The sequence below is a fragment of the Pristiophorus japonicus genome, chromosome 14 (assembly GCF_044704955.1).
Source record: "Pristiophorus japonicus isolate sPriJap1 chromosome 14, sPriJap1.hap1, whole genome shotgun sequence".
NCBI classification, from domain to species: Eukaryota; Metazoa; Chordata; class Chondrichthyes; family Pristiophoridae; genus Pristiophorus; species Pristiophorus japonicus.
In genome coordinates this window covers 173,515,995-173,538,115 of record NC_091990.1, presented here as the reverse complement: position 1 = coordinate 173,538,115, position 22,121 = coordinate 173,515,995, and the positions used below count along the sequence as shown (strand labels likewise).

Sequence of the window (22,121 nt, the reverse complement as noted above, 5' to 3'; positions counted from 1 at the left end):
CAGCAGCTGTCTGACCCGCTGAGATTTCCAGCATTCTCTGTTTTTATTTCAGATTCAAACATATGCAGTATTTTGCTTTTGTGTTGGGTGAGCATTTACCATCGTTGTTTCTTAACTGTGTCCCTCTCCTGCTGTAAATGCTGACGCCAAGTCACCCTGAGATGGAAAAAAGTTGGGAACTGGGTTGACGGAGAGAGGTGACACAAAAAAATTATAGATTTGAAAGGCGCTCTTCTCAAAATAAACCTAATCGTCAACCAGTTTAGAGTATGCCCCAAGGAAGTCTGTAGTAGTGATGGATCTATGGTGATATCGCTGGCCATCAAAATGCACTGGATTAAGAATTCCTCTGCTTGCTATGTGTAGGGATATTATAAATGCATTTGTGAACATCCTTTTTTTTAAAATAAATGAACGTGTTTATGATTTCATCTGAAAAACACCAAACAGTAGAAATCTTCACAAAGGCATATATAACGCTGCTACACATAGTGACCAGATCATTTATTACCCAGTGTTAGTTACTAGTTCCACTGGGCTCAATTTTCCCCAGTGAGTTGCGCTGTTTTTTTGGAGCAGGCTGCTCTTTTTGGTCTAAGTTGAAAAACCACAGTTATGCCATTTAGGGAAGTTTGGCCAGCTGGGAGTTACTCCAGTTGTGCTTAGGCCAGCGTATGTGGCCTCTGCGAGAAAAACCTTCCGCAGAGTTAAGGAAATCGGCGGAGAGAGAAAGAGAGAGAAACTAAAGGTTGGGTTACACCACGCCAAAATGAAGAAATCCAATAGGGAAATTAGAATATTTTTTTGGGGCTTACTTAGACCCCGAAATATTGGGCGTAACTCAAGTACGCAAAAAAAATACTTCGGGGAAAATTGAGCCCATTAAATGGGCTGAATGCAAAAGCATAACACAAAAAATAGAAAAAATGCAGACTGCTTCCATTGGTTTCTGTCAGTGCAGTCACGCACTTATCAATGTGATAGTTTTTCCTTTTATCTCCCATGTGAAACCTAAATACTCGGGGGCGGGACAGGAAATGTTGGAAATAAACAACTTTAATCAAAATATTCGTCCATTTTTCAGCTGCTGACAGACCTGTTGCATATTTCCAGCTATTTCTGTCTTTAGTCTCTTCCCTGTGCTTGCCATGCAGCAGTACAGGTATAACATCACCAAAGATGTCCTGATATTGGTACTATAACACCAACTACATTGCCTGTGGCTGCTTTGCTCAAAAGGCTGCGAATACAATACCCCTTCGTAGTTCTGACTCTGTCTTCTCAAACTTGAACAGCCTCGAGGAGCTAAATGGCCTACTCCTGTTTCTATTGGTGCCAATGTAGAAAATTCAAACAGAATGGAGGTTATTTTAATTTTTGGCGATAGTGTAAAATGGGCAATATTGAATTGGCCCTCCATTATACATCTCTCCCGATGTCCGTTGCCATGGACTTCAGTAGAAAGGAAAACTGGGAGAGGTATATAACAGGCAGCTGATCTGCTATCGCCCATTTTACATAGTCGCCAATAGTTACAATGATGCCCCATAAGAACAGTTTAAGGAAAAGGAATGAGGCAGTAAGAGGTTCCATGTGCTGAGGATTTTAACACTCAGTGAGAATTATGCATGGCGTGCTATCTGTTGCATCTGACCTACTATACCTGACATGTCAGTGCTTGATAGTGCCACTTTGTGCAAAGTCAGAAAATCTGTAATTTCCCAATTGTGTCAGCCCTCACATATATGGATAGATTTCAGCTGTTTGTTTTAAATATATTGATGTTGCATTGCTCATATGATAGAGGGTCATGTGGCATGGTATGAACCCATCTGTGTATAAGGGCCTCCTTATAGTCATTCTTGACCAACCTCTAATAGAACAGTTTCACACCGTAAAACCTACTAGAAATCTGGCATAATTGCAATCGATCTTTAGTCATATGTGGTACACTTCCTGGATGATCCATGGGATATAATTGGTATCGAACTGTGACCGTTGTGTGCCCATATTTACTTGATTGGAGATGAAGAAAATGATATAGAAAGGAATTCAAAGCTGTAAAGTGGGTGTTTTTTCATTTAAGAATCCCAAATTGCTGGGGTTTGAAGCAGTAATGCTGGACTGAGAGCCCCCTGTGCAGCCTGGCATGTGATGCAGAACATGCTCCCCAATGATTGTCATTCTTGGCAAAAACCTCTTATGCCAACGAATGTTCATCAGGCTAATGTCTTGCTTTTACTGTCCATCTCCATGTCATTTTCGACTCTTCATGCCATGACTTACCTTGCATGTACTAATCAACAGTTTTTTTCAATCAATCTTCTTTCAGGCGGTCAGAATACATTCACACATCAATCGCACCACTAATGCGCAACAGATTATAGCACGGTAAACAGAGTGCACAAAAACAGAAGCTGGTTAAAATGACATTTTATTACATTCAGTAACATTTTATTATGTGTATAAGAATTTAACTTATTAAAAAACTATTCAGTATTCAATATTGGCAGCATAGATGCTACTCTGTATATGTGTTGATTCTTCTTCTACCAACTGTGCAAGGGCTATTAGCCTCTATCACTGGATGTCAGTTGGTTACTTTATTTTGCTAGTTTGTATGTTTAGCTCATTTCTTTTTGTTTTATTTGCCACCCTTTTGCAGTCCGATTGAAGTCCTTAAGTTCTTCATCATCAATAGCTTTGCGATGCAACCCTGATTCAATCAGTGTGCTACTAATCTTCTTCAGGGGCCTTTCAGCAGCTTCTTTTAACTTTCTTGCATCGAATCGAGGTCTAAAAAGCAGAAGAGGCAGACGGCTACTGAACATTGGAGTTGCCCGCCGCGTTTCCTGTTGCTCCTGTTCACTTCCTTCTGCCAAGCACTCTTTGCCAGCAAACATTTGAAATAGCATAGCATCCCACATCTTGTTAGCTCGTGATCCTTTTGCCTTCTGAGACTCTTGTTTGCCATCCTCTGGCTTGTCTTGATTCTGCTCTTGTGATTCTGACTGTGCCTGCTCTGGTTCCGGCTCGGGGAACATTGGTGGCTCTTCTTCCACCACCATGTGCTTCTTGAGACGAGTCCAACCACTTACCGTGCTTCGAGGGAGTTTAGCTCTCAGTAGAGACTTCAGCTGAGGTTCTACTTTGGGAAATGACTCCGCCCCTTCTTGGTTAGCTGTCTCAGCAACAGAGTCAGGTGGCCTGGGTTCACTTTCTGCTTTGTTTTCCTGTATGGTGGCCGCCTCCGTATGTTGATGGATTTCTATGTTAATGGTGCTAATGCCAACTGTATAAGCATCATTTTGCAGAGTTACGGTATTGGAAACCTTTTTGATCAGGGTTTCTTGAGGCACCTCATTTCTAAGAATCTTTTCTCTCGGAGCTTCAAAGCTAGATGTGTTGAATTGAGGAGGTTCATAGGTGGGGGTCTTTGCTCTTGGAACTTCATAGGTGGGGGTCTTAGCTCTCGGAGGTTCATAGGTGGGGGTCTTTGCTCTTGGAACTTCATAGGTGGGGGTCTTAGCTCTCGGAGGTTCATAGGTGGGGGTCTTTGCTCTTGGAGCTTCATAGGTGGGGGTCTTTGCTCTCGGAGGTTCATAGGTGGGGGTCTTAGCTCTCGGAGGTTCATAGGTGGGGGTCTTTGCTCTTGGAGCTTCATAGGTGGGGGTTATTGCTCTTGGAACTTCATTGGTGGGGGTCTTTGCTCTTGGAACTTCATAGGTGGGGGTCTTCACTCTCGGAGGTTCATAGGTGGGGGTCTTTGTTCTTGGAGCTTCATAGGTGGGGGTCTTTGCTCTCGGAGGTTCATAGGTGGGGGTCTTCACTCTCGGAGGTTCATAGGTGGGGGTCTTCGCTCTCGGAGGTTCATAGGTGGGGGTCTTTGCTCTCGGAGCTGTCATGTTAGGAAACTTTTCCTGATGAGCATCACTGGTGGGTGTCATTACTCTATAAGTTCCAAACACAGGAACTCCAGCACTAGTCACAGCAATATTGAGGCCATTGGCATCAGAAAAGTGATTAATATGAGCTTCAGGAACAGGAGCTTTAAGTATAATAGATTCAACTGTGGAAAACTTTGCTGTGGGGACTTCAGTGCCAGGCCATGATCTTTGTGTATAAAAACTTGGAGAGAACCGTGGTGATATTGTGAGCTTTGGCAATTCTGGTGTTTTGCTAACTGGTTGAATAACTGGAATGGAGAATGTCTTTACAGGAACCATAGGCCACGGCACTTGTCTGTATACTTGGTTCTGGTGTTCAGCTTGTGGCCCTGGGGCACTGATTTCTATTTTAGGGAGCATCTCTATTTTGCCCATGTAAAACGATTTACGTGTAGGATACGGACTTGCCACATCTGCTCGGGTTACTATTGCAGGGCCTTGTCTGTAAGGAGGCACAGGCGATTCTGGTATTTTAGGAGATTGAGGGGGTCGAGGAGATCGTGGAGATCGAGAACGGTGCTCAGTGTGTTCTGGATCAGGGCTAGCTTCACTAACGGGAGACAGACTAGAGCGGAAAGGTTTAGCTGAGTAAGGGTGGGACTTATCTGAAGCATCCTCCGGCTGTAGAGATGTTTGTGCAGCCTGCCGTTTCGCAACCCTCTTCAAGATTTTTTGTAACTTGACATTGTTCTTGTTGGGCTTTGGTGCCAGAGGTGGAGGCGGCTTTGGGCGAGGTGAAGCACAGTGACGAGTAGTTGGTAGTGTTGTTAAAGCCATTAGCATTTTAATACCCTGAAACAAAATAAAATGAAAAATTCAATTCCGTGGTGATTTTATTTTCCGAAGCAAACTGGTTGACATTAAGCATCAGTTCAGTTTCTTAGAAAAAGAGCGTGATCTCAGGATAGATCCTCTCTGATCAGTCATGATCTAACTGAATGGCAGAATAGGCTCAAGGGGCTGAATGGCCTACTCCTGATCCAATGTTCCTGAGCTTAGTTACAGCAGGGAGATCGACACCTGCCATTCAACATGAGAGGTTGCAAATTCAAGTGTTAAATCCTATCTGGCGTTCAGATCCACCAATCTCGTGGGTAAGTTCAGAATCTGTCCATTCTCAGCCAATTCATAAGGTAGAATGCTATACAGGAGGCATTGTATCGGGGGGGGGCTAAGGGGTGCAACTGATATCTTACCCTAAATGACATGTCTAACACTGACGGATCATGGAATACAATTAACTATAGTTGTGGAATAGTCCTCATCTCGATTACCCTGCTGTGTTGGCTAGTAAAAGATATATCTCATTATTAGACTATTGAGAAAGCTTTGTATTTGATTAGTTTTGGATTGTTCTTTAATGAGCCAGCCAAGATGCAATGGGCTAAATGGCCTCATTCTGTACTGTAAACTTTTATGATTCCACTTCCATGGTTGTTATTGGCCATATTTTCACAACAACATTGATAACTCATGTCTCACAGTACTCTACCTTCTGAGCTGAGGAAGAGAATGTTAAGTGAAGGGCTAGTACTCTTCATAAGCAGTCCCTCGGAATCGAGGAAGACTTGTTTCCACTCTTAAAATGAGTCCTTAGGTGGCTGAACAGTCCAATACGAGAGCCACAGTCCCTGTCACAGGTGGGACAGATAGTCATTGAGGGAAGGGATGGGTGGGACAGGTTTGCCGCACGCTCTTTCCGCTGCCTGCGCTTGGTTTCTGCATGCTCTCGGCGACGAGACTCGAGGTGCTCAGCGCCCTCCCGGATGCACTTCCTCCACTTAGGGCGGTCTTTGGCCGGGGACCGCCAGGTGTCGGTGGGGATGTTGCACTTTATCAGAAAGGCTTTGAGGGGGTCCTTGTAACGTTTCCTGTGACCTGCCCAGTGGAGCTGATCAAGTGTGGTCAGTGCTTCAATGCTGGGGATGTTGGCCTGGCTCCCAAGGCTAGTACGAGGCAGTGGGGACAGCATACTTTTTAAATTGGAAAATACGATATCCTTTAAGAGGACAGCACTTTTGTTAAAATAACTCCCGATCTGTGCATGAAGGAATATGAGGGCAAATTTTAGTTTGATTACAGTAAATACATCCTGAAGGAGAAAGGGCTTGAAATGAGGTGGCTGCTTAACTCAAACTGGAAGCCTTCTGGTTGCAGTGTGCGGTGGTTGACAGTTGCTGAGCCAGATTTTCGAGCACGACAACTGCCTGTTGACTTAATTTGCTCCACAGGCGGTGTGTGTAAGGCGAGCTGTGAGCAGGATCATTACTTCTAACCTTAGACGGGTGCCTCATAATAATTTAGAGGGCTGGTCCTGAACAGCATGCAGAGTCAGACATTCTTTCTCCCTCCCCCACTTCTCTCTTGAGTTCAACCACAATCAGATACAGTTACACCATGCTCCCCAGAAAAACAGAGCAGACCGCAAGTCAGCAACATGCAATGTTACTAACTTAAATAGCTAGAAGCTGCAGTAGCTTACTGATCATTGGTGCAGTGAAATGTTTCTTAATGGGAATTCTGTTGTGTGTAAGTGTTCCCCATGTCTAGGCATTCCCATTTATTAAGCATCGGTGCTGATCCCAAATGGGAAAAGAAATAAGAACATAATAAATAGGAGCAGGAGTGGGCCATACGGCCCCTCGAGCATGCTCCGCCATTTAATACGATCATGGCTGATCCGATCATGGACTCAAGTCCATTTCCCTGCCCGCTCCCCAAAGCCCCTTATCCCCTTATCGCTCAAGAAACTGTCTATCTCTGTCTTAAATTTATTCAATGTCCCGGCTTCCACAGCTCTCTGAGGCAGCGAATTCCACAGATTTACAACCCTCAGGGGGAAGAAAGTCCTACTCATCTCAGTTTTAAATGGGCAGCCCCTTATTCTAAGATCATGCCCCCTAGTTCTAGTCATCCCCATCAGTGGAAACATCCTCTCTGCATCCACCTTGTCAAGCCACCTCATAATCTTATATGTTTCGATAAGATCACCTCTCATTCTTCTGAATTCCAATGAGCAGAGGCCCAACCTACTATGTACTATAAGTTTTGATGAGGTAAAGTTGTCAACACATCTCGAATAGTTGGATCATATTGAATAAAATTAGCCCATTGACCTCCATTAAATTGGTTTATTATTCAAGGAAGAAAGTAGTTAGGCCCCAGCTGGACACCACACTTTAGGAAGGATGTCAAGGCCTTGTTGAAGGGTGCAGAGGAGATTTACCATAGTGATACCAGGGATGAAAGACTTCAGCTATACGGTGAAGCTGGGATTGTTCTCCTTAGAACAGAGAAGGTTAAGATTTAATTGAAGTGTTCAAAATTCTGAGGGGTTTAGACAGCGTAAGTAAGGAGAAACTGTTTCCACCGACAGGAGAGTCAGTAACCAAAGGTCACAGATTTAAGATCATTGGTTAAAGAGCCAGAGGGGTAGATGAGGAGACTTTTTTTTAACACAGCAAGTCATTATGATTTGGAACGCGCTGCCTGAAAGAGTGGTGGAAGCAGATTCAATAATAACCTTCAAAAGTGAATTGGGTATTTACTTGAAAAGGAAAACATTGCAGGGCTACGGGGAAAGAGCTGGGGAGTGGGACAAACTGGACAGCTCTTTCAAAGAGCCAACACAAACACAATGGCCAAATGGCCTCCTTCCGTGCTGTGTGATTCTGTGATTCAGCATCAGTACTTTATGTAAAATGTGCTCCAACAGTCCACCATACAGAAGGTGCGGCGAGATATTGTAGAGGGATGTGATCGGGGCCCAGAAGAGGCGAGGGCCCAGGGGCAGCACGGGCCCAGCCCACACTGCGATATGTGTGTGCACTAAGTCCGTGCAACAGAGCTGGCCTCCAGTCATCCTGGTTAACCCTTGCCTATGGACCAAGACCTAGCTCTGCCAAGCCCGTGTGGTGGCTGGTGTGCAACGGCCACCACACATTCAAAAAATCTACGCACAGGCATCTTCCACCCTTCAATATGTAGTTCCGGACCTGGAATATTAGGTCTTTCATTGAAACATCTGTGAACTTTTTGGCGTGGAAGCAAGTCATCCTCGATTCGAGGGACTGCTTATGATGATGATACAGAAGGCCATAGTACCTGGTTAACAACAGAGAAAGAAAGCTTTGCATTTATATCACACCTCATCACATCTCAAAAATACACCTCATATACAATTAATTCCTTCGAGGTGCAGCAACTGTTGTTATGCAGCCAAAATTGGTAACCATTTTTTGCATAAACATCACGGAGATGACTGACCAGTTAATTTGTTCTGAAATAAAATCAGAAAATGCTGGAAATACTCAGCAGGTCAGGCAGTATCTGTGGAGACAGAAACAGAGTTAACGTTTCAGGTCGATGACCCTTCATCAGATATGAGTGCAGCAGATGGTATTCTTTAGAGGCTGGAGTTACAATACATTGTTGGGACAGAATAGAGGAAGCTTTACTTGTATACAACCCTACATGACTTAGGAATGCTTATGCTCGCTTTGGGTGTCAAACAAATATTCATCACCTAGCACAAATATCATTCCCCTTAATAAATAGAAAAAAATCAACCAAAAACATAACTTAAAATATATATTATATATATTAATTGCCCTTTCTTTCTTTCTTTCTCTCTCAGCTGGAGTTGAACATTATGATAAAGACTATTGAAGAACTGGAGCCAACATGTGGATCAAGAGCAGTCGAGCTTATTAATTTTATATTAATTTTTGTTTACCTATAAACCAGTTATTGTCGCTTATATCATCACTGTTATGTCTTTCCCTCTGATATTGCAGTAGTTTAGCCACAGCATATGTATTTGAAGAATAGAAACTATTCTCTGAAAGGTTGTGCAGAGACACGTGTCAAACACATGGACTAAGTAACCCTGGTTCAATAGCCCCCATCTTATTCCAGTTCAGTACAGTCCAGGCTCCCCATTTTGAAAAACCAAGCGCATTGTTTTTCTACTGGAACCAGCCTCAGATCAGTTGCTCTTGATTGTAAGATGGGGGATAAGCAAATCCAATTAATACATCATCTCTGCCCTGGGACAATAGAACAATGCAAGTGCGCACACCCACATTTTTTTAATGATTCGTTCCTGGGATGTGAGCATCGCTGGCCAGGTCAGCATTTATTGCCCATTCCTAATTGCTCTTGAGAAGGTGGTGGTGAGTCACTTTCTTGAACATACAATGCTGCACTCACCAGTTAAACTTTAATGTTGTGAGAGAGCCCACTAAGCGGTTGACTTTTTCCTCTAACGTTAAATTCACTTTAAAACATATCTATGCAGTGGGACCCTTTTAAACCTGGCTTCACATGAGCTGCTGTTATAATGCAGTGGATGCAAGGCTTGAGCGGCATTGGAATACCACCTTGGAGGTGGTCTCACCTCCACCTGACCTTCTTGCCTAAGTGCATGTTGAATAACTTCACATTCACTTAAGTTAGGTTACATACTTTGCGTCGACACGATTTGTCTAGGATGACTGGCTTCCCTTCCTTCAATCCTCAGCGCTGCATGCAAAACTTTGTCTAACAATAAATATTTTAAAGCCAGTTCAATGACCCAGAGTATTCTTCAATTCGCATATTCTTCAGATAATTGGAATATGTTATCCTTTAATCTTTTCTCACCTTCTTAAATTAGATTTAGCTTTGAACAAGTTGCGCTCCCGAGGACCTATATTTCTGTTTACGCCTGTGCGAAGTTTCCCAAATGAAATGGGAGTAATTGAACTTGGATCTGAGCAAAACGAAAAATAAAAAAATTCTCATTAATTGTCTAAGCAATATTCAGAAAGAGCTCACAACGATCGGCACCTGATACAATTCTGAGAGCATCAGAATAGAAACGGTTCACCAGTCATCAACCGAGAGGGTTCCCTAGTTGATGAAAGGGTTTTGGCCCAATTTGGAAAATGCGGGAATATGTTACGATATGGGAGCTGGCATCTAAAACATGGCCATACCATTACGATGGAGTGATATGTACATATGATGAACAAGCAAAAAGCAAAATGATTGTAAATTCATATACCATTTATTCACAGTTTTGATCATATGATATTAATTAACCAGATATCTTCGCTCTCAGTTCAGGATCACTAATGTTTCAATGTCCATTTGTAAATATGAGCTGGGTTTCAATAAATAGCATACTGCACCAATTAGAACGCAGTTATACCACAGTTTTCATTGATGGGCAATGGTTTTAGCTTTGTATCAATGTATTGTGTAATTTAGGGTAATATTGCCCAATATTGAATAGCAGATCATCTTGTGTGGATGAGGAAGACCATTAGCACATCAATATAGAAAGAACCAAGTTCCTACCATAATAGAATCATGGTGTATCTTATAAGACTCCATGGTTTTCCCTCTACCATTCTACCTGTCCATGTGTTGATTACTCTTTTTTTGAAGAACCTTCTGATATTAGTCTTTCATTAATTTGAATCTCTATTACATTGTCTTACCGTTACAATTTAACTTGAACTATTGCTCCAGATTTAACTGTTCAGGACTAGTTGTTAACATATAAAACTCTTCTTCGTTACTTCTTTTCCAGGCTGTATCTCCAGTCTTTCCTCATATTTCAGTCAGTTTTAGGCCAGATTATCCTATGAGTTGCCAGCAAGCTATTAAAATTTAATTCCAATGTCATTTTGAACAACTGCTGACTTATCAATGATTTAGATGAAGGAACAGAGAGCTGTATATCCAAGTTTGTTGACCAACACTGTCAGTTGGCACAGTAAGTAATGTCAATGGGAGCAGGAAGTTGCAAAGGGAAAGTGATAGATTAAGTGAGTGGGCAAAGCTATGGCAGATGGAGTTCAATGTGGGAAAGTGTGAGGTCATCCATTTTGGACCTAATGAAGATAGATCAAAGTATTTTCTCAATGGTAGAAAGCTAGCAAATGTGGAGGATCAAAGAGATTTAGGGGTCCATGTTCAGAAATCACTAGAGGCTCGTGGACGGGTACAACAAAAAATGTAACAGGCTAATGTTAGCATTTATCTCAAGGGGGCTGGAATACAAAGGGGTGGGAGTTATGCTACAGTTGTATAAAGCTCTAGTTAGACACCATCTGGAGTGCTTTGTTCAGTTCTGGGCACCTCATCTCAGGAAGGATATATTGGCCTTAGAGGGGGTACAGTGCAGAGCAGATTCACCAGAATGATACCTAGGCAAAAAAGGATAAATTATTCGGACAGGTTGCATATTCCTTGTATTCCTTGGGTATAGAAAATTAAGGGGCGAGCTAATTGAGGTGTTTAAGATGACTAAAGGATTTGAGGCATAAATAGAGAGAAATTATTGTATCTGGTGGAGGAGTCCAGAACAAGGGAGCATGACCTTAAAATTAGAGCTAGGCCATTCAGGGGTGATATCAGGAGACACTTTTTCACACAAAAGATAGTGAAAATCTTGAACTCTTTCCTTAAAAAAAAAACTGTTGAGGCTAGGTCAGAAGCTGAAATTAGACCTTGGGCCTCATAATAATTGTGATGCGTTACTGCCACCTGTCTCGCCTCCAGAGGGAGCTCACTAGTCATGACTGGACCAATTTGGGCTGCATGCCTCAGTGGCCCTCAGGTGAGTCTTGAGGATGGAGGGAGATGGTGGTGCAGGCTGACAGCGGGCTCCACATAATGGTAAGTTGTTTAAAAAAAAAACTACTTACATTTTTGGTGGTAGCCTCCAGGGGTCCCTTTAAGGAGTGTTGCTTAGACCGCATTAGAAGTCTACACTGCACCCCCTTCTAAGGCCCGGTGCCTACTCTGCTCAGTCCTGATGAATTTCTGGGAAAGATCCTTAAATAGACATTAAGCCCCTCATTAACATATTGAAAGCTGCCACAGGTGGCACTGCCTGTAATCAGGCTAGGGACCCTAAAATTGGCTCTTTGTGCCCCCGCCCCCCCCCTTTTTGGTTATGGACACAAGACCCCAAGTTGTCCTTTTTAATACCAAATTATTTCTTATATATAATTTGACTGCAATGGAAAATATTCTGCCCCAAAACTAATTACACAAGATATGATAATACAGAATATCCTGTGTTTCATATATTTAGGACGATGTGAGACGTATGAGTGTGCTAGGATCACAGGCTGTTATACAATTGGATTCTGTGATCCTAGCAATGCCCGCAGGACTGACTAACATCTCTCAACATAAATGAAGCCAATGGGCTTTCCTCCATATCCCAACAACTGGAGTTCGAGACTGACCTTCTTCACAGCACCCCCTGCCCCTCCTTAAAGTTGTTGATATTTTGAAGAGTGCATTAGAAAGAAGTGAAAAAAATTCTGAAGCTGTCCCAATGACTCCGCCTTTAGAGACTGTGTGAGGCCTAGCTATAAGGTCTCCGATTTGATTCATGCCAAATTCATTGATTATAGCTCGGGTGGAAATTAGGGTATTGCGATCGTCTTGAGCACCATGGGTTAGAGTAGAGAAAATCAACTAGAGATGGCTATCCAGTGACCCTTTGGGAAAATATGCATGTGTGTGACAAGATCATATTTTGCTATGATGCCCAGCACTGTTAAGTAGCTCACAGTCTAGTTACACGTGAAGAGGTGCTCCAGGAGGCCCAGCAGCCATGCAATCATACTCCAGCCAGTATCAGCACCCTCAGTAAGGAAAAGCGAAAGCAGTACTTAAAAAAAAAACATTCTGGACATTTGCAGCTTCAACATTTAATTGCAATGCAGTATTCTGTTTAACATGAAACTGAGCATGTTTTATTGTTTACAATGGTTATGCACAAAAATAAGATGTCTGTTTGAAAAAATAAATTGGATTTACGATAGCTATTGACAGTTTTTATTAAATGTAATGTTTGACCTAATGTGAGGTAGTCCTGCTTTCCTTTTATTTACAATCAAACCCTCTCTCCCTACACTGATTGTAATTTAACACAACAGAATCTTGTTAGAAACGTTACTTACAAGCTCCCTCCATGGCCCAGTAACACCTACTTAGTCTATAGTGAATAAGAGACATCATAGCGGCTTAGGCTGCATCCTGAAATCCTCTCAAAGATGTTCAAAAGCAAATGGATGATTAACTGTGCATTCTCATTGGTCAGTCTGGATGCTTGTCCGGTTTGGAAAAGATTGTTTCTATCCCGACTGTACGATAATCTATTTGACTTGTGATATTTGGATGACATCTTGCAGACTCGCTGTTCCAATATGTTCTGTAAAGCAACACGACACCTTGGCATTGCTACAGAGAAGTAAAAATATTAAATAATCTCCTGTGCCAGCTCATTCATTAGTTCACAATTGCCACTGGGATTCCCATCAAAAATATTCAGAAGAGCCATCTCAGACGGCAGCCTCTGTTGTTGATTATGCAGCGTGGAGGCTCCGACCTGCGTAAGAACACCAGCGGCAGGTCGAGGCTATCAAAGGAGCGGAGGTGAGCAGTCCAGGAGCAGCATGGAGGCCTTGTGAGACTACTCCAGGGAGCAGCGCGAAATGGTGCAGAAGGGCGACGGCAGCAAAGAGTGACGTCATCAAGGTCCAGGTCGGTGATTGGAGCGTAGGCAGGTAGAGCAGGAGCGGCGAGGTCGGGACGAAGGAGCGGCGAGAGATTGTAGAGGCCCGGGGGAGGCGTGAGTTCGGGGCCCAGGGGCAGCACGGGCCAGCCCACACTGCGAAATGTGTGCGCACTAGGTCCGTGCAGCAGAGCTGGTCTCCAGTCGTTAATCCTTGCCACTGGACCAAGACCTCGCTCTGTCGAGCCCGTGTGGTGGCTGGTGTGCAACGGCCACCACACGTTAAAAAAAATCCACGCACAGGCATCTTCCACCCTTCAGGATGTAGTTCGGGTCCTTCATTGAAACACCTGTGAACTCGTCCTTTTTTGGCGTGGAAGCAAGTCATCCTCGTTTCGAGGCTGATTATAGAATAGTCATACTGTTTCCCACAATCAAATTGTTTGTTAGAAGTCATTTTCCAGTCTCTCAGATGAAGACTTAATACTTGGGTAAGATACAGAAGGGCTGCCAGCACTTGGAGCGTATGATGCTGATTATAGAATAGAGTAAATTTCCTTTTTAATCCCTCCTCGTCTGGCTCTTACTGGACAAGTTGTTCCAAGTGCTGGCAGCCCTTCTGTATCTTACCCAAGTATTAAGTCTTCATCTGAGAGACTGGAAAATGACTTCTAACAAACAATTTGACTGTGGGAAACAGTATGACTGAGTCTGATTCTGCCTTCAGCTGCCCTAAACATGTGCTTTCCAGTTGGGGCATTCGATAGCATTCGAGCTTAGGGATTCTGTATATTTTTTTACCCCAATTCCTAGTGGCAGGAACTCGGAGGTCAACAGTTAACTCAGCATGGAATTGGGGTTGAATCTTGGCCCTTCTGTTCTTTAAGATCTCATACACAATGCAGGAACAAAGAATATCATACGACGCAATAAAACGGCAAAAGCTAACAAATGAGCATTAACACACTGCCATTTCACACTGTAGCTTGCAGCGTAGAGATACACCCTCATCTAGAGGAGCAGTATATCATGTAGCACCGAATTCCACGAAAGAATAAAGCACCACTTTTGTCATGCAATATAAAGGTAAGATTCAATAGTCATAATGAACTCTATAGGCTGTATTGGGGCAATCAATGAAGCCGACCTATAGCATATTCTTTCGCTACATGACCATGTTGGATAGCCATGTCTGGTATAAAGAAGATCAGGTCTCATTTTCTGGCTCACTTGTGTTGTAGGCAGTGGAGCACTTTCACATTCCAGGCACCCAGTGTCACCATCAATCACTCCCAGCTCAGGATTAGCACAGGCCAGCTGCACTGAAAAAGGCCCTCTAATCTGCCCCACAATAGGCCTTATCTCCAACACTGAGAACAGCGCCCCCTGCAGCACCAATGTGGCATTTCCCAATTTCTACACTCGTCTTCTTTGAGATTTCTGAATGAGATTGCCAAGTCAGGGCTGTACCGTGAGCCGTTTTGTGTTCAGCGTGCACCACATCAAGAACTAGAGTTGAAACTGTCTAACTTAATTTCACTTAGACTCCTTATAGGCAGGCAGCAGGCAACTTTCATCCCCTCAACCTGGACTATAATTAAACCCAAGTCCCAAGGATAAAGGATGGCATGCTGGTAATAATGTGTACGCTGTGTTCGAAATGGCCATGTTTTTTTTTGACAATTAATATTCCCTTAACTATTTTGTCACGTTGCAGTTAATCCAGTCAATTTCTCCTGTGACAATATTTAATGCATTAAACTGCTGACCTAAATCTCGTGCTTTGTTATTGCCTCAACAAGAGCGTATTTCTGATTTGTTGAGTACTTACTATTTTGCGGCCTTTCCAAATACAAACATGTATTTTTTTCTTACCATTTGGTTAGACTATTACAACATGTAATGAAGGTCAACTCCAATTTGTCAGTGACAACCTGGTAATACAGAATGGGAATCTCTACCATTTTCTGGAATCCATGGGTCCACTAAGTCATTCCTAAAATCAAAGATAGAAATAGTTATGCTTTCACAAAATGCACAGTCTATTAAATTGCTTCCATGCATGAAGAGTGTTTGCAGTAAGTTAAACAGATTTGGTCAGTCAAGCTCTATTCCAATCTGCCCTCCTGTATGGCTCAGAGACATGGACCATGTACAGTAGACACCTCAAGTTGCTGGAGAAATATCACCAAAGATGTCTCCGCAAGATCCTACAAATCCCCTGGGAGGACAGGCGCACCAACATTAGCGTCCTCGACCAGGCCAACATCCCCAACATTGAAGCACTGACCACACTCGGATCAGTTCTGCTGGGCAGGCCACATAGTCCGCATGCCAGACACAAGACTCCAAAGCAAACGCTCTACTCGGAACTCCTTCACAGCTAACGAGCCAAAGGTGGGCAGTCGAAACGCTACACAGACACCCTCAAAACCTCCCTGATAAAGTGCAACATCCCCACTGACACCTGGGAGTCCCTGGCCCAAGACCGCCCGAAGTGGAGGAAGTGCATCCGAGAGGGCGCTGAGCACTTCGAGTCTCAACGCCGAGAGCATGCAGAAATTATGCGCAGACAGCGGAAAGAGCATGCGGCAAACCTGTCCCACCCACCCTTCCCTCAACAACTATCTGTCCCACCTGTGACAGAGTCTGTGGCTCTCGTATTGGACTGTGCAACCACCAAAGAACTCACTTCAGGAGTGGAACCAAGTCTTCCTCGATTCCGAGGGACTGCCTATGATGATGATGATGATTCCAGCAATGTAAAGAGTAATGTGGGAATCTTTCAGTTTGGGACTTAGAGCATACTATTGGGCAGAATAAAGTAAGCTTTCCTTGAATTTAACCTGTGCTATATCTAACCTGGAGGTGCTTAATGCTTGACATCAGTGCCCAAAATGGAACAGCATTCTATTCCCCAATGTTCTTGCTATTGAGGGAGTGCAACGAAGGTTCACCAGACTGATTCCAGGGATGGCGGGACTGTCATATGAGGAGAGACTGGATCAACTGGGCCTTTATTCACTGGAGTTTAGAAGGATGAGAGGGGATCTCATAGAAATGTTTAAGATTCTGACGAGACTGGACAGGTTAGATGTGGGAAGAATGTTCCCGATGTTGAGGAAGTCCAGAACCAGGGGACATAGTCTTAGGATAAGGGGCAGGCCATTTAGGATTGAGATGAGGAGAAACTTCTTCACTCAGAGAGTTGTTAACCTGTGGAATTCCCTGCCGCAGAGAGTTGTTGATGCCAGTTCGTTGGATATATTCAAGAGGGAGTTAGATATGGCCCTTACGGCTAAAGGGATCAAGGGGTATGGAGAGAAAGCAGGAAAGGGGTACTGAAGTTGCATGATCAGCCCATGATCTTATTGAATGGTGGTGTAGGCTCGAAGAGCCGAATGGCCGACTCCTGCACCTATTTTCTATGTTTCTATTAACATCCCACACATTGATGAGCACAAAATTCACTAAAAAAAAAGTTAGGGATTGAAATCATATTTTTCGATATTAGTAACAAACACATTAATGCAGCCATATTAAATTCCTCTGCTATTTAAACCAAGCTCTTGTTAAAATAGCAGACAGAGGAATTTCATATGAATGTATTAATATGTTTTTTACAATACATAGGATCATCTCCCATCCTGTGCAATAAATATTGACTGTTGATGTTTTCAAAAGGCAATTGGATCAATCCCAGACTCATCAAAGAATAGATGGATATGGGTTTATGGTACAAAAGCTATCCTCAGAAATCATCAGGTTACCTCCTGAAAGAGAATGGGATGACAGAGGGCATTAGCTGGTCTGAATAACCTTTACTTAACTTATGTTCATGTATTCTTTGCCTGCGACTGATTTCCTGGGAGTGTTAAATCAGGGAAGGTTAAAAAGATCCCTGCTTTTGGCATTGGAGTGGGAGCAGGATTTGTCCAATTAATTTATCTGTATTGTTTCTGGTCCATTAAACCACATCAGTTAAACTTGTCATTGTACATCCATTTGCCTACCCAACACTCCAACACTATTTCATTATGTGCAGTGGCACAGCAAGTGTGTGATGTTTTTTTTATCCCTGAGGTAGCAAATCAACCATTGAATTTCCTGCGACAAGTTTAAATTTAGAATTAGAACCTGGAGTACAAATTCTACAGTCCCAATTGTGTCATTGTCTTGAGGTTTTCTAACAAAATAAGGGGCTCAATTTTCCCCAAAGACGTTTTTTGGCGTACTTGAAGAGTTACGCCCTTTTTTTTGGGGCCCAACTATGCCCAAAAAAATCATCCTACTTTCCCCGTTTGAATTCTTCAATTTGACGCCGTGTAGCCCGTCCTTTAGCTTTGGGGGGTGGAGCCTAAGATCTGCGCCAAAAAAGATGGGGTTGCCAGGGTAACGAGGGACACACTGCTGGCTGAGGCCGGAAAGTGACATATACAACACATTCTGGCCGCTCACAGCAACCTGCACAAACACCTTGCACATTGCAGCAGCTTACCAGCATGAAATTATTAAAGAGTTTATGCCAAAAGTCTATCCCCACCACCCCCCGCCCTGATGTCGGTTACTGTTGCTAGCCCTGGCCGAAAGGCCTTCCCCTCCCAATGCTGGGTGCCACTCCTAACTCTGGCTGAATGCAGTTGGGCCCGTTAAGCCAGTGGGTCCAAAGGAACCACCCCCTCTCCCCACGGATTGGGGGTCAGATTGGGGCTCCTTGTTGGCGGTATGGGCACCCCACTCCTTGGCCGCCAGACAAATTAATGTTGAGATGGTCCTGGAGCAAGGGGACCCCCCTCCGCAGAGACAGTACCCCCACACCCCGCCACTCCACTCTCTCCCCCCCTCTCTCTACCTCTCTCTCCCTCTCTCTCTGCTGCTGCTATCCCGGTCGTGGAACTGGATCTGCTGCGCTGATTTCCTTAACTGCGCCGATTTTGTTAACTGCATAGAAGGTTTTTCCAGAGCGGTCACATCGCTGTACTAAGAAAAATTGGAGTAAATGGGAGCTGGCCAAACTTGCTTAAATGGCCAGAATTGGCACGGGTGGCAAATTACGCCCCCAATGACGCAAAAACATACTAACCCCCAAAAATCGTAACTGAGTTACGCTGGCACAGAAACTTTGGGGGAAACTTGGATATTTTAATTTAGGCCAAAAAAAAGCAGTGCGCGCCAAAAAAACGGCACAGATAACTGGGAAAAATTGAGCCCGAGATGTTTTATAAGAGTTATTATTAGTAATAATAGAAAAACTCTGAAAATACAGCCCATTGAGCATTGGGTTAGAATAAAGGCCTCAGCTTCTTCAGTTATCAGATAATAATGTTTGTTATGTAGCTGAAAAACAATTAGTAAAATTAAAATCTTTCGGTTGGATACAGGTGAGGGCTGAGTTTGGTGATTTTAGCTGAGGCAGACACACCAGCCCTGGCCTGGGGAGTGGGAAAAAAGATCATTTCTTCATCACTGTGACTGCTATGGAAAGATTGTGTGTGGATATCAGGGGCATAACTTCCTCAGTGTTCTGGCTGTATAACAAAATCTGAAATGTGTTTTGAAAGAACAAATTTACAATATCATTATACATAACTCACAAGAAATCTTGCCTCCAGATGAATGCTTAATTGAGATTCAGCCCCCGACTCCCCACTCCCCATGGTCAAATAGACTGCCAAAACTTTGTGTTTAGAATCAATGGTAAAAAATGCTGTCTTGAATAAGGTACTGGGAGGAGGGGCGGTATCCATGGAATCATATTCCAGTGTGAGTTCTGTTTCCATCTGAACTGCATACTGGGAGAAAGTTCAAGGGAAAAATATTCAAGATACTCTCTCATCGTCATCATTGGTAGTCCCTCGAATTGAGGATGACTTGCTTTCACGCCAAAAAGGGATGAATTCACAGGTGTTTCAGTGAAGGACCTAATATTCCAGATCCTGAACTACATCCTGAAGGGTGGAAGATGCCTGTGCGTGGACTTTTTTAACATGGGGTGGCCGTTGCACACCAGCCACCACACGGGCTTGACAGAGCTAGGTCTTGGTCCAGTGGCAAGGGTTATCCAAGATGACTGGAGACCTGCTCTGCTGCACGGACCTAGTGCGCACACATATCGCAGTGTGGGCTGGCCCGTGCTGCCCCTGAGCTCTCGCCTCTTCTGGGCCCCAAACTCTCGCCTCTCCTGGGCCCCGATCACATCCCTCTACGAACTCTTGCCGTTCCTTCGCCCCGACCTCGCCGCTCCTGCTGTACCTGCCCGCACTGCAGTCAGCCGTCGCCCTCCTGCAGCAGCACGTGCTGCTCCCTGCAGTGGCATGCCACTTTAAAGCTTCTGATGAATATCCCAGTGGGTTTCAGGTTGCAATAAGGAACTATTCAGCTTTCTGTTGCCCCACCCCACTCTCTGATTGTATCAGAAAGCAAACTGGGTGGTTAAATGTATCACCTGGTGTAGTACTAAGCTGTGGAGCAATGGGACTCTTGTTCAATTTAATCCTTCAAGGCAATTTATTCATGTCACTCATAAATCTAACCAACAACTCCCACTTTTAAAGCTCCTTCTTCAGCTATTGACATTCTTGGTCCCGTTATATCCTGGAAATCGCTGATGTGGTCTAGCTCTAGGTTATTATTATGAGGTTAGTAATGAGATAAGTGTATTTAAAATAAAAAGAAGGGATATATTAAATAAACTAATCAAACTCAAAGAGGATAAAACCCCTGGTCCGGATGGATTGCATCTATGCATTTTAAAAGAATCTAGGGAAGAGATAGCAGAGGAATACGACACATATTTAATAATTCATTAGAAAAAGGTGTAGAGCCAGAGGACTGGCAAATAGATATCGTAATACCTATATTCAAGAAGGGGAATAGAGTAGAACATGTCCAGGGAACTATAGACCAGTCATCTTAACATCGGTGGTAGGAAAAATAATGGAATCCCTGCTAATGGAGAAAATAGAACATCTAGAAACCAACAATATAATAATGAATAGTCAGCATGGATTTCCAAAGGGAAAGCCTTGCTTGACCAACCTCATTGAATGTTTTGAAGAGATAACATAGAGGGGAGACAAGGGTAATGCAGTAGATGTAATTTATCTAGATTTTCAAAAGGCCTTCGATAAGGTAGCCCATAATAGACTGATGAACAAGGTCAGAGAATGCAGAGTCAGTGGACAAGTAGCAGAATGGATCGCTAGCTGGCTTCAAGACAGAAAGCAGAGAGTTGGGGTAAAGGGTAGCTATTCACAGTGGCAGAAGGTGAGTAGTGGTGTTCCACAAGGATCAGTACTGGGACCACTGTTCTTCAAAATTTACATTCACGATTTAGACTTTGGAATCAAAAATACAATTTCTAAAATTGCGAATGAGATCAAATTGGGGCGATAGTCAATATTGAGAATGACTGCAACAAATTACAGGAGGACATTAATAAACTTGCAGAATGGGCATATAATTGGCAAATTAAGTTCAACACAGATAAATGTGAGGTATTGCATTTTGGTAGGAAGAATAGGGAGGTCATTTATTACTTGGAGGGTGCGAGTCTAGGTGGGGTAGAGGAACAAAGGGATCTCGGAGTACAAAGACACACATCACTAAAAGGTGTGACACGGGTTAGCAAGGCCTTAACAAAGCAAACCAAGCACTAGGGTTTATTTCTGGAAGGATAGAATAAAAAGTAGGGAAGTTACGCTAAACCCGTATCAAACCTTGGTTAGACCACTGTGTACAGTTCTGGTCGCCATATTATAAAAAGGATACAGAGGCACTGGAGAGGGTGTAGAGGATGATACCAGAAATGCGAGGGTACACATATCAGGAAAGGATGAACAAGCTGCGTCTCATTTCTCTTGAAAAAAGGCCTAGGGGTGATCTAATTGAGGTTTTTAAAATTATGAAAGGTTTTGATAGAGTGGATACAGAGAGAATGTTTCCACTTGTGGGGAAGAGCAAAACTAGAGGCCATCAATATAAGATAGTCGCCAAGAAATCTAATAGGGAATTCAGGAGAAACTTCTTTACCCAGAGAGTGATGAGAATGTGGAACTCGCTACCACAGGGAGTGGTTGAAGCGAATAGTATCGATGCATTTAAGGGGAGGCTAGACAAGGATATGAGGGAGAAGGGATAACAACAACAACAATTTTTATTTATATAGCGCCTTTAACGGAGTAAAACGTCCCAGGGCGCTTCACAGCAGTGTTATAAGACAAAGCAGATAAATTTGACACCGAGCCACATAAGAAGAAATTACGGAGATGACCAACAGCTTTGTTAAAGAGATAAGTTTTAAGGAGCCTCTTAAAGGAGGAAAGAGAGGTAGAGAGGCGGAGAGGTTTAGGGAGGGAGTTCCAGAGCTTAGGGCCCAGGCAGCTGAAGGCACGGCCACCAATGGTTGAGTAGTTATAATCAGGAATGTTCAAGAGGGCAGAATTTGAGGAGCGCAGACATCTCGTAGGGTTGTGAGGCTGGACTAGATTACAGAGATAGGGAAAGGCAAGACCATGGAGGGATTTGTAAACAAGGATGAGAATTTTGAAATCGAGGCATTGTTTAACCAGGCGCCAATGTAGGTCAGCGAGCACAGGGGTGATGGGTGATCGTGACTTGGTGCGAGTTAGGACACGGGCTGCCGAGTTTTG

General features: G+C 43.5%; 2 protein-coding genes across 13 annotated transcripts in view; one reads left to right on the top strand and one right to left on the bottom strand.

Moving 5' to 3' along the window:
* The window catches only part of lsp1a (lymphocyte specific protein 1 a), a 197,957-nt gene extending 185,141 nt beyond the window's left edge, over positions 1–12,816 (top strand). For both annotated transcript variants that reach the window (XM_070899864.1, XM_070899865.1), the window contains one exon: positions 8,584–12,816. In XM_070899864.1, the coding sequence (XP_070755965.1) occupies positions 8,584–8,615 (32 nt within the window). In that variant the 3' untranslated portion in view covers positions 8,616–12,816. The remainder of the gene's footprint in view (positions 1–8,583) is intronic.
* The window catches only part of prr33 (proline rich 33), a 68,196-nt gene continuing 48,493 nt past the window's right edge, over positions 2,419–22,121 (bottom strand). For 2 of the 11 annotated variants that reach the window (XM_070899855.1, XM_070899853.1), the window contains exons 2-6: positions 15,346–15,466; positions 9,591–9,699; positions 8,214–8,276; positions 7,943–8,051; positions 2,419–4,739 (exon numbers count right to left, since the gene is read on the bottom strand). In XM_070899855.1, the coding sequence (XP_070755956.1) occupies positions 2,625–4,739; positions 7,943–8,002 (2,175 nt within the window). In that variant the 5' untranslated portion in view covers positions 8,003–8,051; positions 8,214–8,276; positions 9,591–9,699; positions 15,346–15,466 and the 3' untranslated portion in view covers positions 2,419–2,624. The other 9 variants (XM_070899856.1, XM_070899859.1, XM_070899854.1 and 6 more) reach the window with 9 other exon arrangements.